Source organism: Haliotis asinina, chromosome 7 (assembly GCF_037392515.1).
Source record: "Haliotis asinina isolate JCU_RB_2024 chromosome 7, JCU_Hal_asi_v2, whole genome shotgun sequence".
Taxonomy (NCBI): Eukaryota; Metazoa; Mollusca; class Gastropoda; order Lepetellida; family Haliotidae; genus Haliotis; species Haliotis asinina.
In genome coordinates, this window is record NC_090286.1 from 578,311 (window position 1) to 597,199 (window position 18,889).

Genomic DNA, 18,889 nt, shown 5'->3' on the forward strand with positions numbered 1-18,889 from the left:
AACAGATCACTAGCAGCAGGGTGTTCACCTTATCCTCCTGTCCTGGTTTGGTCTGGCTGTGGTGTCAACCACTATTGCAAGACCTGTCATAAGCTGTTTTCATATTGTCATTTCTCAAATCAGAGTCAAATCCCAACAATCATAAACCTTGTGTGTAACAATAACTTGATCAAACCTGGTAAAATGTGAATGATCTGTCAGTTGTAAACAAAGATGAAAGTAAGAGGGAGCTTAGTTCCTCGTTGAACCACTATTGTTTAGGCATCAGATGACACACAATTTACAGGAATATCTAAAGGAACATGGAGGCAGTTTGGTGGTGAAAGACAACAACCAGAATCCACGTCCTCTTCAGCGCTTCACCTACTGTTGAAACCGTATGCACGTGTATATAATATGACAGCAGAAAGTTATCTTCACGACTTTATTTGGAAATAATAAGCCGCTGGCTGGACTAGACCATTACTTACATGCTTACTCGACACTATCAGCACATCACTTGCTAAATTCATCCTCGGTAAGTTCTAAAGCCAATGTTGGATATGAAGATCTTTACTACACAAGCTTGACAACAGTGCCTCGTTGATAACACGTGATGGCTGAGAAAGGCTTGTGGAAGGTCGTCTCCAGTGAGGATAAAGTCGTCTTGCACATTACTGGTCCACTCTTTCAGATTGATTAGCGCGGGCTCGAACGTGCTTCTACGGATTACAGACTACAATTAGTGGCATAATTAGCGAGGGTCTTTTGCCCGGTAAACTGCATTCATTCAAGATCTTATGGCACAAAACGACATTGCATTCCCATCCACGAGGAAAGTGGTCCATAACCTGAACAATGTTTGTTATGAAGAAGAGGGTATAAGAAAAATTATAAACACAAACGTACTGCTTTCACTCCGCAAATTCAGTAAAGAAGATTATCACGCGTTGACTTTAACGGGATCGTCCATGTTGTGATCATGTGATTAAGTGCTTTTGCATGATTGGTCAGTACGGATCACATGGTCGGCAACCATGATAGTTTACAATATGTCTGCCGCAGCACTGAAAACTTATCGGGAAGCTATGTGACTTATAATTTTTATTCCCTCCTGGAGAATATATGCCTTGTGGACATGTTGATCACATTAAGGTATGTTTTAGTCACATAGTGGAACAGTGTTATTTGCCAAATAAGTGTTTCCCTGTTTGCATTGACATGTCTGAATTTGTGCATGATCATGATTCGTTTGAACTTGTCAGATGCAAGTTGTTGTGCCGGTGGATTGGCAAATAGTCAGCTGACAGTGTGTTGCAGTAGTGCTGGCAACTTATTTCTGGAAGTACATAGTTTCGAAATTACAGGTGAAATCTGAACGCATCTGTTTGGAATTTCTTTTGAAGTGGAATTCGGCACGATGTCTATATTGTCCCAAACATCATAGCATTAATGTAACTTTTGTTCAAGGTCTAGATACTCGACACCCTATGTCAGTATGCTAAGTTATTTTAACCAGAACAATTGTCAATTGTAACAGTATCAGTTAAATAATGTATTGTCTTTGCTGTTTAGTAAACAGTCTGATATATCTCTTGACATTTTGAATAATTATTGGGTGCTTTTGCAAGTACTTGATCATGTAGGCAGACTGTAAACTCGCTTAATCAATATTTGAAAACCTATCATGTTTCGGCATGGTATGAGGAATTAACAAGGCACATGAAAATCAACAATTACACAAACCTTCATCAGACTATAAAAAACGTATGTTTCAGCATTTGACACATCACTATCGTAGCGAGTCAAAGCCATCATCCATCCCAGTCTTGAAATCAGGGTTCACATCAGGTTCACATGATAAGCCTGGAAAAGGCAACATGTCCAGTCATAAAAAGAGTAATGGCATAATGACATCCAGAACTGAAGGTAAATGTTCAAACAGATCAAGTCAGTAAGAATTGCTTGTCTGGCAGGGTGTTCACCTTCCTTCTGTCCTGGGCCCACTTGCACAGAGCAAACTTAGTTACAATCAATCTTAGGCCCATACAATCAACTTTACAATCACCATACAATTGCTCTAATCCACTTGCACAAAGACGATCCTAAGACAGCATGGAATTAAGATCGCGATCTTAACTAAGATTATTCTTTTCAACGTTGGAGGTAGAAATTTCTTTAAGTCGACTCTTGTCTACCGTTGTCTGCAAGTGCTCATAGCATGCTGCACAAGAACATGGGACTGGTTATTGCACGCAACACAACACCTCCGTCAATCGCATGGCATTGAGGTGAATTACACTTTTATGTAATATAAAAGCAATCTCCAAATGTAAAGCTAATTATTTCTGTCAAACGGACACTAACTTGAACGCCAATTTGTTACAAACTACAATGATCTTAGCTCCTTAGAATTGGTTCAGACCAATTCCAATTGTAACTTACAATGATCATAGCCTACAACTGCTTTGTGCAAGTGGGTGTTGATTGTAGCAGAAGCCTAAGATCACAATCTTAAGGATTTACAATAACTGTTTTGTGCAAGTGGGCCCGGGTTGGTCTGTTCAAGGGTGCCGTTGTACTAAGCAGTCTCAGCACTAAGGTGACTGTAACTCCCATACCTTAACATAGACTTAAGTGCTACTTATTATTAAGGTTAGTTGCAATCAATCTTAGGCCCCTACAATCAACTTTACAATCACCATACAATTGCCCTAATGCACTTGCACAAAAACGATCTTAAGACAGCGTGGATTTAAGATTACAATCTTAACTAAGATCAAACTCTTCAACGTTGGAGGTAGAAATTTCTTAAACTCGACTCCTGTCTACAGTTGTCTTCAACCGAAGTTCAAATGTGCAGCGCAAATGCAGCGCAAATAAAACGTGGAACTGGTCATTGCACACAAATGACATTCCTTCCTTAATCGCACCTTGCAGTATTTTCATGAAAACAAAAAAAAACAACAAAAACCAAAAACCCCAACCCACATATCTTTGAAGAAAATGATAACGTTGAAGAAGGACGCGATAACGTCGAAGGTAACATGTATAATCACTCATACCTCAGGGGTTATTCTGTAATTTTTCTACATTCTAATTTTTTTATGAACTAAACATGTGACACTGCAACCACAGAAATTACATGTCTTATGCAAATATTGAAATACAAATAAATACATTAAATTGGGTTTTGAGTTATTGGCCTAGTAATCATGAAATTAAAAGATAGCACTTAAATAAAATTTCCTTATGATATAAAACCTAAATGTACCATTATTTGTCAGTGGCTGTCAGTTGAACACAGTTTGGCATCTGCCTGGTGTTATTTGGAGTAAAATCCCAAATATATTCCACAAACATTAGATTTGTAAAGATATGAAAGTTTGACATGACTGTGGGAGTGTTGTGGAAAATTCATGACAGGGAAATATGAAAACCTTATTATTTCGTGTGTGTTGTATGTGTTGTTGAATGCACATCCACAGTATATTAATTACTTTATGCTATTTTGGTGATAATTATTTTTTCGTTTTTGTTAAAAAATGTTTTATGCAAATTTCACATACCCCAGCAAGTGTGTTTTTCCCGTTTGAAGAATACTTGTGTTATATTTAAAATGCATAGATTAAAATTCTTGTTTCCCGTCAGATTCAAATTTTACAAGTAGAAAAATACATAATTTGAACGTTATCCAACTGTACATTATTTCAATGATAAACTAAGACAAAATCATTAACCGAAAAGAAACGTGGAGATCTGTTCTGTCACTACAGAACATGCATTGTGTTTGGGCATGGCAGATTTTATGGCAACGGCATAATATGCAAAGGGAAACCACTCCCCTCTTGCGTAAACACTAAGATTAGCTGCCCTTGAGTTATTGAAAAGGTCATGGCCACTGCTAATCGCATGCAGACACCTTTCGATACTATCCTTGCCTTGTTTATCAAAAAGGTATGGTGTTCATACTTTTTCCAACACTGAATTGGGTGAGAATTGTACTCTATGGTATCGACTCGATTATGATGTTGTTCACTACCTCAAATAGTGATGTTTCAGACGTTAAATCGAAGTTGCATTCTCCATGTTGTTGAAGTGTCGAGGCAAATCATACAGGTTTATGCAATGTAAAAGCAATCCCGAAAATTAAAGCTAATTATTTGCATGACACTGACACCAACTTGGACGCCATTTTGCTACTGACCACAATGATCTTAGCTCCTTACAATTGGTTCCGACCAATTGTAAGTTTTGATTATAGCTTACAATGATCTTTGCCTACAATCGCTTTGTGCAAGTGGATGGCGATTGTAGCCGAAGCCAAAGATTGCAATCTAAAGTACTTACAATAACTGTAGCTCTAAGATCATTTTGTGCCCCTGGAGTCAACCAGGATAAAGGTTCAAACAGATCATCGGCAGCAGGTTGTTCACCTTCCTTCTGTCCTGGTAGGTCTGGTCCTGGAGTCAACCACGGGTAAAGGTTCAAACAGATCACCAGCAGCAGGGTGTTCACCTTCCTTCTGTCCTGGTTGGTCTGGTCCTGGAGTCAACCAGGGTAAAGGTTCAAACAGATCACCAGCAGCATGGTGTTCACCTTCCTTCTGTCCTGGTTGGTCTGGTCCTGGAGTCAACCAGGGTAAAGGTTCAAACACATCACCAGCAGCAGGGTGTTCACTTTCTTTTTGTACTGGTTGATCTGGTCCTGGAGTCAACCACAGGTACAGGTTCAAACAGATCATCATCAGCAGGATGTTTACCTTCCTTTTGTCCTGGTTGGTCTGGTCCTGGAGTCAACCACGGGTAGAGGTTCAAACAGATCACCAGCAGCAGGGTGTTCACCTTCCTTCTGTCCTGGTTGGTCTGGTCCTGGTGTCAACCACGGGTAAAGGTTCAAAACAGATCACCAGCAGCAGGGTGTTCACCTTCCTTTTGTCCTGGTTGGTCTGGTCCTGGAGTCAACCAGGGTAAAGGTTCAAACAGATCATCATCAGCAGGGTGTTCACCTTCCTTTTGTCCTGGTTGGTCTGTTCCTGGAGTCAAACACGGGTAAAGGTTCAAACAGATCATCATCAGCAGGATGTTCACCTTCCTTCTGTCCTGGTTGGTCTGTTCCTGGAGTCAACCACGGGTAAAGGTTCAAACAGATCACCAGCAGCAGGGTGTTCACCTTCCTTTTGTCCAGGTTGGTCTGGTCCTGGAGTCAACCACGGGTAAAGGTTCAAACAGATCACCAGCAGCAGGATGTTTACCTTCCTTTTGTCCAGGTTGGTCTGGTCCTGGAGTCAACCACGGGTAAAGGTTCAAACAGATCACCAGCAGCAGGGTGTTCACCTTCCTTTTGTCCTGGTTGGTCTGGTCCTGGAGTCAACCACGGGTAAAGGTTCAAACAGATCACCAGCAGCAGGGTGTTCACCTTCCTTCTGTCCTGGTTGGTCTGTTCCTGGAGTCAACCACGGGTAAAGGTTCAAACAGATCACCAGCAGCAGGATGTTTACCTTCCTTTTGTCCGGGTTGGTCTGGTCCTGGAGTCAACCACGGGTAAAGGTTCAAACAGATCACCAGCAGCAGGATGTTCACCTTCCTTCTGTCCTGGTTGGTCTGTTCCTGGAGTCAACCACGGGTAAAGGTTCAAACAGATCACCAGCAGCAGGATGTTCACCTTCCTTCTGTCCTGGTTGGTCTGTTCCTGGAGTCAACCACGGGTAAAGGTTCAAACAGATCACCAGCAGCAGGATGTTTACCTTCCTTCTGTCCTGGTTGGTCTGTTCCTGGAGTCAACCACGGGTAAAGGTTCAAACAGATCACCAGCAGCAGGATGTTTACCTTCCTTTTGTCCAGGTTGGTCTGGTCCTGGAGTCAACCACGGGTAAAGGTTCAAACAGATCCCTCACTCTGGTTGTACTGGTAGTGAGTGGTGGTGATGGTTTGTCTGTTCCCATAGTGGACATTTGTATTAATTTTCATACATTCATAAGCAGATTTCTTCCTTTTTACGACTATTGAAAACTGACTAGTATCGTAGGCATATGTCGTTGGCATTTTGGAACAGGGTTTGTGAGAAATATTTATTATATCCCTTGAGGTATGTAAATTGAAATAGCTCTCTATAGAAACGAAATCAAACGCAGCTTGACCACTGTCTTCATGGCCACCAACACTGAGTCATTAGCTGCCTATAATTAGTTAGACAAAGGCCGGTTGGCCGACATCTGGACAAATACGTCACGTCACGTGACCCTAGGGTTAAATTAAGAATGCTTTGTGTGTCTGGACTGGACCCCTCGGACAGCGGCTAGGCAGGTTGGCTGACTATGGCCTCCCTAAATGCGCCGAGCCCTCGTTACAGCATCATGTAGTTGTAAACAGATTATATCATGAATAAAGTGTTGTGGACCCACTGATGGACTACTGTATTTGAAGAGACAGTTATCCCATACCAGCCCGGGATACATGGTGGAGTCCAAGATCTCGGAACCTCTCGGCAACAAAGGTCTTCAGTGGAGATCCCAAGAACACCCGGCGATATACATCCATCCTGGGTCCACATCACAACAGCAGTCAACCAACTACATGTGCCAACAGTGGATTACACAAGAGCAACTAGTCACCAGGCCAACATCTGTGTATTGTGTTTTCATGGAGCACTGAAGCAAAGACAAGAACTAGTTCATCCATGATCTACTGCACACAGAGCGTACGTCCCCATACCGTGTCTGAGGGAAAGCCCAGAAAAAAAGGACGAAGAGATTCAGCTGGCTCCCATTGTGTCATTGACTTCGTGACTTTGAGTGTTCCATGTTTTTAGTGACTGTTCTGTGTTTATATTTTAACTTTCCACTGGGTGAGTGTTGATACTGTTGAGGACATTCTTTTCAATCCGATATGCCTCTCTTTTCTTCAAAATCTGATGATGGATCCTCCAGTAAATCATATTTTCCTTGGAGGATCCGACGAAAATCTAAATGCAATGAAATGGCTCCTGAGCAGACAACCACCCGCTTAGATTCTCCAGCTACCTCTGAACAACCTGACCACAACTGTCGTATATATAATCCACATTGCAGTGGCAGTTGCTGTTCTCCCCCTCCAAGCTCCTCCCGACCCGCTGACCACCACGTCGCTTTCCCTCCACCACGTATCAGCTTCACAACCCTTCCCATGCCATTATTTGACGGACATGATTCCCGATCGGCACCTTCCTGGCTTAGTCGATTCCAGAAATTCGTCGCTATTCAAAATTATGCTGATGAAGACATTGTTAACCTTTTCCACCTATTTTTATCACAATCAGCTTCAATTTGGTATGAAGGACTTCCTAATAAAGATAATATGACATGGCCTGTACTTAGACTATGTTTTTTAAAATGGTATGGCCCAACATCCATTCAAATCATCACTCGCAAAAATGCCCTGATTGACAGAAAACAAAGAGAATGTGAGGACTTTCGTTCTTTTCTTCAATCTGTGCGGTATGAGGCATCCCTTTTGAATTGTAATGATGATCAATTTATAAAAGACCTCATTTTCAGAAACGCCCACCCCCACATTGTCAAATTTATTGTCACCAGGCGCCATGACACCTTGTCGGACATGACTGAAAGTGCTCAGGTAGCAGAGGACATGTACAAACTTGAAGGTCCTGAGGGAATCATGTCTGGCATTTCACCCATGAAATGCATGAATAGAATGCAGGAGGAACGGCACAATCCAGCAAAATATTTTCAACCTTCCATAAACAATGCTTTCCCACACCCCTATCGTTCATATGACCTTCCCTCACCGTTTCCCACCTCACGACCTCCCATCCCGCCTCCAATGTGTTATACCCACACACACCCATACAAGTGTGTGCACTATGGAATATACCATCTGAGTCCCCAAGAGTGTTGCCTCAATCCCCCCAATCCCTTCAATTGTTGTCCTGCACCACTTAGTGTCTTCTTTATTAATAAGTTTAATTTCATGTCCCTTTTCTGTGTCCTCTCAGTTGTAGCATACACCTACATGTGTATATACCGTTACATTAGTACCCTGTACCCCTGCCCGTTGCTTGTCAATATGTACTAGCTGTCATATGAATTGATGTGATTGTCATTTTACTGATGTTTGAAGTTTGAATGAGTACTAGAGAGTGGCGTATAATGTCTTTTGTTTTGATCAATATGTTAATGCTATACTCTTGAATTTGAATATAATATTATTGATATGTGCAACTGTGATTCTCATGGCCATGATATTTTGAATCAAATGGTGTGTATATGTTAAGTGAATTGTGTGATGTCAAGAGACAGATAAGATACCAGAAGGGAGTTATAGGAGAGGCGTAGAAAAAGCGTTCGAGTGAAAGAGAGACAGTGAGAGAACAAATAGAGGAGATACAGGAAGAGAGAAAGCAATACAGAGAGGGAGAATTAGTAGGTGTCAGTTGGTTCCAAGCCAAAGAGAGAGAGAGAGAGAGAGAGCATTCCGGAGAGAGAGAGGAGTGAGACGCTGTAGCCTACACGTGTGTGTTACTGAGAATAAAGAGTTGTGGACCCGAGACAGACTTGTGTCGTTCATGTACTGGACATCCAGGGGAGAGACATAGCACCACCACCCCTAAGTACAACCATCCTAACCCCCAGTGCGGTACTGGAGGAATAAGTAAAACCTTACATCTCTCCATGCCATAGTACATCTCTCCATGCGATAGTACATCTCTCTGTGCGATAGTACATCTCTCCATGAGATAGTACATCTCTCCATGCAATAGTACATCTCTCCGTGCGATAGTACATCTCTCCGTGCGATAGTACATCTCTCCATGCGATAGTACATCTCTCCATGCGATAGTACATCTCTCCGTGCGATAGTACATCTCTCAGTGCGATAGTACATCTCTCCATGCGATAGTACATCTCTCCATGCGATAGTACATCTCTCCATGCGATACTAGTCATGCTTATTCCAACTCTCTGCATTGATCTTTTCCACAATTGTCCTATCATTAGTTTCCTATGAATACGAAATATTGGTATGCTGCTCACTGTTGATAATAACGGTGACTGAAAGTTAAACAAGATAACAATGTTTCCATTTAAACTCTAAGAATCTGAAGTTGTCAACAATGGTCAGTGTCATGTCATCATGGTCTTAACAGTAGCCGCCACCTCCATTAACTTCACAACATGTCTCAACTGTTCATTGTTGCACATTTTCAGAAGGACCAGTAACAGTTAAACAATAAAATTATTTTGTCATCAGCAGCCTTTCGTTTTGATAGTGTGATAAATATTAATATGAGAAGAAATATTTCTCATGAAATAAGCAAAACAGACATGTGCATTATACATTATTTTGTGCTTATGAACCTGGTGTAGTAATGCTGAAGACTAGTGTTAGCTACATATGGGCATGATGAACACTCAAATGTTACCGTACTAATATGTCTAAAACATCATCTTCTGCAACTGACTGTCAACAAGATCAGTTTCCTTGGTTACAGCTGCTACTCCCTGGAAGACAGCTGTATTCGGTGTGCTGTGATGACTTGTCAGGATGCCACCTTGTCAGGATGCTGCTGTTTGTAACAACAGGGGATTTAGCAATCCATATAGCAAGGCATCCTTGGCCAAGCTACCTACTGTTGAGTCCTGTGTAAGGTAAGTATTTTTAGGACTTGTTGCTAGTAATCAACGTTCATTAATCAAGTCATTTATGGCCAGTGAGTGCTATTATTCTTTTCCATATGGTCAGGGTTTGGCTTCAGAAAAAAAATATATGTCACTCAAACTCTAAGGACTAGTAGACTTTACACAGTAGCATTTTGAGTGATCTTACAAAGATCTGAATATCTAAGGCAGTGTGGCCAAATCCATCCACAGTTTTATGTTCTGTGTTGTTGTTCCTAGAATCTCATGCCCAAACAACACATCAGTGTCATCATCACCTGGTTGATTGCACGATGTAATGCGTTTAGAATGTTGTTTCCTCGTGTGACATTATATTTTGATGTACTGCAGATTTTAACATGGAGTGTCGTGTTGGGGGACTACTGTTTACATCCAAGTTTGACTCAGGCAACCTTACCCGTGTGGAGAAAGTTGTCAGAGAAGACGAAGATGAACCAAGTAAGATATACCGAGAAAGTTTTGTATCTAGGTCATGCATGGATTGCCTACTGGTTGTAGCTGTGTGTTCTACTGGTTGTAGCTGTGTGTGTCCTACTGGTTGTAACACTGTGTGTCCTACCAGTTGTAGGTGTGTGTGTTCTATAGGATGTAGGTGTGTGTGTGTTCTACTGGTTGTAGCTTTGTGTGTGTTCTGCTTGTTGTAGCTGTGTGTGTTCTACTGATTTTAGTTAAATGTATTTTACTCGTACTTATGTGTAATTTCTACTGGTTGTAGCTCTGTGTATGTTCTACTGGTTGTAACTGTATGTGTGTGCTACTGGTTGTATCTGTGTGTGTGTTCTACTGGCTGTAGCTGTATGTGTATTCTACTGGTTGTGGCTCTGTGTGTTCTACTGGTTGTAGTGGTGTGTGTTCTACTGGTTGTGGCTCTGTGTGTTCTACTGGTTGTAGTGGTGTGTGTTCTACTGGTTGTAGCTCTGTGTATGTTCTACTGGTTGTAACTGTATGTGTGTGCTACTGGTTGTATCTGTGTGTGTGTTCTACTGGCTGTAGCTGTATGTGTATTCTACTGGTTGTGGCTCTGTGTGTTCTACTGGTTGTAGTGGTGTGTGTTCTACTGGTTGTGGCTCTGTGTGTTCTACTGGTTGTAGTGGTGTGTGTTCTACTGGTTGTAGCTCTGTGTGTTCTACTGGTTGTCACTGTATGAGTGTTCTACTGGCTGTATCTGTATGTGTGTTCTACTGGTTGTAGTGGTATGTGTTCTGCTGGTTGTGCTCTGTGTGTCCTTCTAGTTTTAGCTCTGTATCTTGTGTTGCAGATGGTAACTACTATTCAGGACAGGAACCTCGACCGGACTATGAGTTCAATGTGTGGACAAAGCCAGACTGTGCAGGGACTGAGTTTGAAAATGGGAACAGGTATAGGAATGAAACGTTCAGTTAGCATGATTAGGATTTAAGTGAAATGGTGTGACAGATTCATCAGTGTTAAAAATAAGGAGCCGGTTTTTCCTTGTCTAGTGCATATATGAGGTTCCATGATCAGTTTCAACAAGTGCATAGGAACATTGTAGTTGTACATTGCCTGGAATTCATGTACTTAAATATGCAGGTAGGATGATTATAATCGTACATTGACTATAATTATATCCTTAAACATGCACTTAAGATAGTATAGTTAGTAATAGGCTGTAATTCACATACTTAAATATGCATGTAGGATGTGTATAGTCTTACATAAATATAACTATATACTTAAACATGCACTTAAGATAGTATAGTTAGTAATAGGCTGTAATTCACATACTTAAATATGCACATAGGATGTGTATAGTCTTACATAAATATAATTATATACTTAAACATGCACTTAAGATAGTGTAGTTAGTAATAGGCTGTAATTCACATACTTAAATATGCATGTAGGATGTGTATAGTCTTACATAAATATAATTATATACTTAAACATGCACTTAAGATAGTGTAGTTAGTAATAGGCTGTAATTCACATACTTTAATATGCACATAGGATGTGTATAGTCTTACATAAATATAATTATGTACTTAAACATGCACTTAAGATATGTGTAGTTAGTAATAGGCTATGATTCACATACTTAAATATGCACATAGGATGTGTATAGTCTTACATAAATATAATTATATACTTAAACATGCACTTAAGATAGTGTAGTTAGTAATACGCTGTGATTCACATACTTAAATATGCACATAGGATGTGTATAATCTTACATAAATATAATTATATACTTAAACATGCACTTAAGATATGTGTAGTTAGTAATAGGCTGTGATTCACATACTTAAATTTGCACATAGGATGTGTATAGTCTTACATAAATATAATTATATACTTAAACATGCACTTAAGATATGTGTAGTTAGTAATAGGCTGTGATTCACATACTTTAATATGCACATAGGATGTGTATAGTCTTACATAGATATAATTATATACTTAAACATGCACTTAAGATAGTGTAGTTAGTAATAGGCTGTGATTCACATACTTAAATATGCACATAGGATGTGTATAGTCTTACATAAATATAATTATATACTTAAACATGCACTTAAGATAGTATAGTTAGTAATAGGCTGTGATTCACATACTTAAATATGCACATAGGATGTGTATAGTCTTACATAAATATAATTATATCCTTAAACATGCACTTAAGATATGTGTAGTTAGTAATAGGCTGTGATTCACATACTTAAATTTGCACATAGGATGTGTATAGTCTTACATAAATATAATTATATCCTTAAACATGCACTTAAGATATGTGTAGTTAGTAATAGGCTGTGATTCACATACTTAAATATGCACATAGGATGTGTATAGTCTTACATAAATATAATTATATACTTAAACATGAACTTAAGATATGTGTAGTTAGTAATAGGCTGTAATTCACATGCTTAAATATGCACATAGGATGTGTATAGTCTTACATAAATATAATTATATACTTAAACATGCACTTAAGATATGTGTAGTTAGTAATAGGCTATGATTCACATACTTAAATATGCACATAGGATGTGTATAGTCTTACATAAATATAATTATATCCTTAAACATGCACTTAAGATAGTGTAGTTAGTCATAGGCTGTGATTCACATACTTAAATATGCACATAGGATGTGTATAATCTTACATAAATATAATTATATCCTTAAACATGCACTTAAGATAGTGTAGTTAGTAATAGGCTGTGATTCACATACTTAAATATGCACATAGGATGTGTATAGTCTTACATAAATATAATTATATCCTTAAACATGCACTTAAGATAGTGTAGTTAGTAATAGGCTGTGATTCACATACTTAAATATGCACATAGGATGTGTATAGTCTTACATAAATATAATTATATACTTAAACATGCACTTAAGATAGTGTAGTTAGTAATAGGCTGTAATTCACATACTTAAATATGCACATAGGATGTGTATAGTCTTACATAAATATAATTATATCCTTAAACATGCACTTAAGATAGTGTAGTTAGTAATAGGCTGTGATTCACATACTTAAATATGCACATAGGATGTGTATAGTCTTACATAAATATAATTATATACTTAAACATGCACTTAAGATAGTGTAGTTAGTAATATGCTGTGACTCACATACTTTAATATGCACATAGGATGTGTATAGTCTTACATAAATATAATTATATCCTTAAACATGCACTTAAGATAGTGTAGTTAGTAATAGGCTGTGATTCACATACTTAAATATGCACATAGGATGTGTATAGTCGTACATAAATATAATTATATACTTAAACATGCACTTAAGATAGTGTAGTTAGTAATAGGCTGTGATTCACATACTTAAATATGCACATAGGATGTGTATAGTCTTACATAAATATAATTATATCCTTAAACATGCACTTAAGATAGTGTAGTTAGTAATAGGCAGTGATTCACATACTTAAATATGCACGTAGGATGTGTATAGTCTTACATAAATATAATTATATCCTTAAACATGCACTTAAGATAGTGTAGTTAGTAATAGGCTGTAATTCACATACTTAAATATGCACATAGGATGTGTATAGTCTTACATAAATATAATTATATACTTAAACATGCACTTAAGGTAGTGTAGTTAGTAATAGGCTGTGATTCACATACTTAAATATGCACATAGGATGTGTATAGTCTTACATAAATATAATTATATCCTTAAACATGCACTTAAGATAGTGTAGTTAGTAATAGGCTGTGATTCACATACTTAAATATGCACATAGGATGTGTATAGTCTTACATAAATATAATTATATCCTTAAACATGCACTTAAGATAGTGTAGTTAGTAATAGGCTGTGATTCACATACTTAAATATGCACATAGGATGTGTATAATGTTACATAAATATAATTATATCCTGAAACATGCACTTAAGATAGTGTAGTTAGTAATATGCTGTGATTCACATACTTAAATATGCACATAGGATGTGTATAGTCTTACATAAATATAATTATATCCTTAAACATGCACTTAAGATAGTGTAGTTAGTAATAGGCTGTGATTCACATGCTTAAATATGCACATAGGATGTGTATAATCTTACATAAATATAATTATATCCTTAAACATGCACTTAAGATAGTGTAGTTAGTAATAGGCTGTGATTCACATACTTAAATATGCACTTCGATAACTAGTTGCTCCCATATTTTAACATCGACTTAAGACAATCAAGGTACTAGTTTGCTTTGTTGAACTTACAAGTAACTGAAACAGCAACCTACTGGAAATGGAAACTACACCATGGAACTTGTTGACTGGTGTTTGTTTGCACTCAGACATGCCTTTTCTCTATCTTGTGTTTTCCATCCCTGTTTTGTCATCTGGTTGCAGGTCTTGGTTCTACTTTGGGATCCGCGGGTGGAACCCGGGTCGTCTGATCAAGATCAATGTGATGAACATGAACAGGCAGGGCAAGCTGTACAGCCAGGGGCACACACCTCTGGTACGCATCCTCCCAAACAGACCCAAGTGGGAGCGCATCAGAGACCGTCCATCTTATGAGGTAAACATTGGGAAAATGTAGGACCTGGAGCATGAACAACTTGTTGATCACTCATTCTTTTCTCAAGAGGAATATGGTTCTGTTCTTGTGATTACAGCTGCTTCTTAAGATGTACAAATACCAGGGCCTAGATTCTCAAAGCTCTCCTAGTGCGTAGATAAACGTTAGTTGATGTTTATGTAATGTTAATGCTAAGTGAGCTTAAAAAATCTAGGCCTTGATTTGTAACATCTTGTGTAGGACATATACATCCAAGCAATCCCCATAGCTACCTGGGTCACAGTAGGTTGGCATCGCACACATGGCTGCACACATGCACGCACACACACACCCATGCATTTGTATAGTGCCAATATTCAGTACAGCTGCTGAAGAGCACATGATGAAAAATGGTCAGTAATTGTCATTACAGAAACAACACTTCAGTACAACCGCTGAAGGGTGCATGATGAAAAATAAACAAAAAGAAATGCTCATAACTGAAAATTTAATGATGAGTTTTAAGAAATTTTATTTCAGTTAAATTCCTGAAATTAGCCATAGACGAGTGTGTGACAGAAGTATGTTTGCTTCCCCAGACAGTGGACGGTCAGTTTGTCCTCAGCTTCAGCTATCGCTTCCCCGACATCAAAGGTGCCACAGTCTACTTCGCCTTCAGCTATCCCTGGTCGTACACTGAATCACAGGACCGACTGACAGAACTAGACAAGAAGTTTGAACATTGCAAAAACCTCAGCCCTGACAGGTAGGTATTTCTGTTGGTTAAAGTCTAAAATGTAATATTCTGAATAAAATTGATATTTTATACTTATCCTGACTCCTGCGTATTGCTTATCTCATCCTCCGTGGCGAAGGTAGTGGAACACCTGAAATCCCTTGAAGTTCCCTTCTTAAAAGAAGCAGAAGTAAATTACACTCACCCATGTGTAGCCTCCCCTTTCCCGCGCTCCTGGTCACATGACTGGCCATGCTTGTTACTCTCTCCTTGTATATTGCCTGACACGCAAATATAGGAATTCAGCGTGCCTGTGCGGGGCGGCTGGGAGGGCTTTTGTCATGAGTCAGGATAAGTATAAAATATCAATTTTATTCAGAAAATTACATATTTTTCCTTTTCCTGACTCATGCTAATTGCCTACAGAATCCGTCGGAAATGGCGGTGGGTCAGGCCACGCTGGATTCTGCTGGCTGTCAAAATGTACGTCCAATAATTTTTCCCCCCCAAACGCGAACTTGTAATGGTGATAATATGGTCCTGCTCTTCTAATATTCATTGTAGATTCTGGGGGGGATCACATCCAGTTGAGCTTGTCTTCAGTCGAAGATTTCGTTGACTGGGAATTGTGTGGGATGTGTGACATTGAAAGTAACTAGCGTCCTGCTAGTTTCTGATGCAACTAAATGTCAAGATATTGAAATCAAGACTAGTTGCGACCCTACTTCATACAGAAGTATCTGCATTACAAGTACACGGTCATAATCACTCATGCTAGTGCATGGACTTTCCACCATTATACTCCGCAGAGCGTCTGGCTTCCACAAGTCACATGATAAAATGGGTGAGTGAACTCAATGTCTTCAGGGAGCTGTTAGTTGCTGAGCAACGACAAGTGGCCCAAACTAATGAATGCCAGAGACGTCCTCCATGGCTATGTCTCGTAGGTAATGGTTGGCAAACACCGTGTTTGACTTTCTAAAGCAGTCCTCCATTATATTCCCATGTAGCGCTAGTGTAGAGGCCAAGACTCTAAATTTGTATGGGTTGGAAGCTTGCAGAGGATCCAATCCTGCTGCCTTATTGGCTCTCAGTATAACAGCACTGATCCACACTGAGATAGTGTTGCAGGATTCTTCCGTAGGTGTCTCAGTGGATATGGGAATAAACAGACGCTTGAACCGATGCCTTCTAGACTTAGTATGTGCAATGTATATCTTCAAGGCTCTCACAGGACATAGCGATAAATCTTGAGTATCCTGTGGTCCTGATATTGAAGATAATGCCAGTATGTGAAATTGCCCATGCGGTTGACCTGGCAATTGATTTTTCACAATAAAATCCCATCATAAACCCAGATGGACTCTCTGTTGATTATTTGCATCAAAACTTGTGCGGTTAAAGTCTAGAGCATGAATTTCTGACGTTCGTGCAGCTGTACCCAAGGCAACTGAAAATAGCATCTTATGAGTTAGCAGTTCGACTGAGGTCCGGTCAAGCGGTTCATACGCATCACTTGTGAGATGTTGAAGTACAGTGTTTAGATCCCATGCTGGAGCTCTAAAGCTATGTTGTTGATCTTCCAATTTGAAAGAGCATAGTAAGGCAAGTAACTCAGGAACTTTAGTCAACTTGGTTCCTGTTTCCATGGTGACGACTGAGCTGAGAGCTGCTAAATATGTAGATAATGTGGAACCTTTCAGACCTCTGCACTGCTGTAGGTGACATAGATATTATGCTATCTGCAGATATGTAACCTTCATCGCTGTGAGACCCTTCTTCTTGGCGTATGTCTCAAACCGCTTCCATTTGTCATCATAAAGGGTGCGAGTAGATTTCCGTAAAGCTAAAGTTAGTGCTTTAGCCGAGTATCCTCTGTGTTTTAAACAGTTTTTAATATGCTCCACGCACACTTTGCAATGAGAGTTTCGTTGATAGCTCTCAAGCGAGCCAATCCAAAGAAAGTACGTCTATTGTCGAGCTGTGCAAGCCTCTTGTCATCTATCTTGTAAGATTTATTGCGGGCTGGACTGATGATTTTATAAGCTTCATCCGCGTCCGGTGCTCTGACGAATGGCTCCATATGATGTAGAGGGAAGCGACGTGCATTGAATGATGGCACTAGCTGTTGTTGAAACTTAGTTGCTGAGTAAAATGCCGTAGATAACATCTCAGGAATTGTAGATATTGGAGGTATCGGCGTGAACATAATTGTATCAATGTCGTCCTCCTTCATCATATAGGTATTAGCTTCGTTAGCGTCCTTGGATGGTGAAGCTAAGTCAGGTCCATTTGTGATCAATGATGTAACTTCAGTGTCTGAAAATAGGGCTTCCTCTGATGATGACACTCAATAATGTCTATCTTCATCCCTTCATGAGTGTGATGCATTCATTCTGTGTTGACGATCTCTCCTATAAGAGTCCATGGCTGAGGTGGGTGATGATTGTCGCCAGCGCCTACGATGAGTTGGGGAGAGTGACGAAGACTTTCTGCATTGATGAGTGAAATTGGGAGTGCACTCACGCGAGCGGGAGTCCTCACAGGCGCGAGTGCACCCACGCAAATGTGACTCCTCACTACTGCGAGCGCACCCATGCCAGCGCCAATCCTCACTCCCTTGAGTGCACTCACTTGACGTTCTTGGTTCTCTCTCTCGACTGCGACGTGAAGAGGGGGACACTGATGACAGTCTTCCTCGAGTGTGTGCATACACGTCCTCTTCATCCTCCGGCATGATTGCCGTTCTAGGTGAGTGCTCATGCCGAGCTGTAGTCAACGATGATGACGAATGCAGTCATCTCTCCTCTTCAAAACGCCGCTCCATAAGATTCATCATCTGTGTTGTGAATTGTTGCATGAAGGCTCCTGGGTCAAATCACTGCCAATTTTGAAGCAACGGTTGATCTATATCTACTGTTGATGGATTCTGCGTTGTCTGACGATTCTGTTTTCTGATGATTTTCCTCCGGGTTGAGAAGAGTAGAAGATGTCGTTGGGGTAGATCTAGATGATGTCATCCGATGACTGTGTTGGTTGATATCTACCTCGTCGTGTAGAATCAACGGTGGTTCGTTATAATTCGTTCATGTACGGGGCCGATATCTTCACCAAATGATTGCTGCGATGATTTCGAAGAGGATGATTTCTTCCTCGATGATCTAGACTTCTTCGGTTGAGACAGCCCTGTATCTGACGAAGGTCTCTTGGTCTCTTCTGTGATACAGGGGACGACACACTGGACCCCACACATAGCCCTGGGGAAACGCCAGACATTTCACTGGAATGAATCTCAGCAGATGTTAACAAATTACCCGAATTTAAATCACCTGTTTTAGACATGACTAATGCACGCCGCCGTTGCTTGTCCCTAGCACGTCTGTAAACAGACCGTATATAAATGGTAAATTCTGAATCAGACAATTCTATACAAAATTTACAACGATTATTAGAAGAACATATGGGTTTGCACGTCGGGCAAATTAAATGA

The 18,889-nt window shown here is 39.9% G+C and overlaps 1 protein-coding gene across 2 annotated transcripts in view; it reads left to right on the forward strand.

Moving 5' to 3' along the window:
* Positions 1-1,018: 1,018 nt before the first annotated feature.
* LOC137291766 (cytosolic carboxypeptidase-like protein 5) overlaps positions 1,019-18,889 on the forward strand; it is a 56,144-nt gene continuing 38,273 nt past the window's right edge. The window contains exons 1-6 of one of the 2 annotated variants that reach the window (XM_067823283.1): positions 1,019-1,134; positions 9,469-9,625; positions 9,986-10,093; positions 10,914-11,013; positions 14,513-14,684; positions 15,263-15,429. In XM_067823283.1, the coding sequence (XP_067679384.1) occupies positions 9,994-10,093; positions 10,914-11,013; positions 14,513-14,684; positions 15,263-15,429 (539 nt within the window). In that variant the 5' untranslated portion in view covers positions 1,019-1,134; positions 9,469-9,625; positions 9,986-9,993. The remainder of the gene's footprint in view (positions 1,135-9,468; positions 9,626-9,985; positions 10,094-10,913; positions 11,014-14,512; positions 14,685-15,262; positions 15,430-18,889) is intronic. The other variant, XM_067823282.1, reaches the window with a different exon arrangement.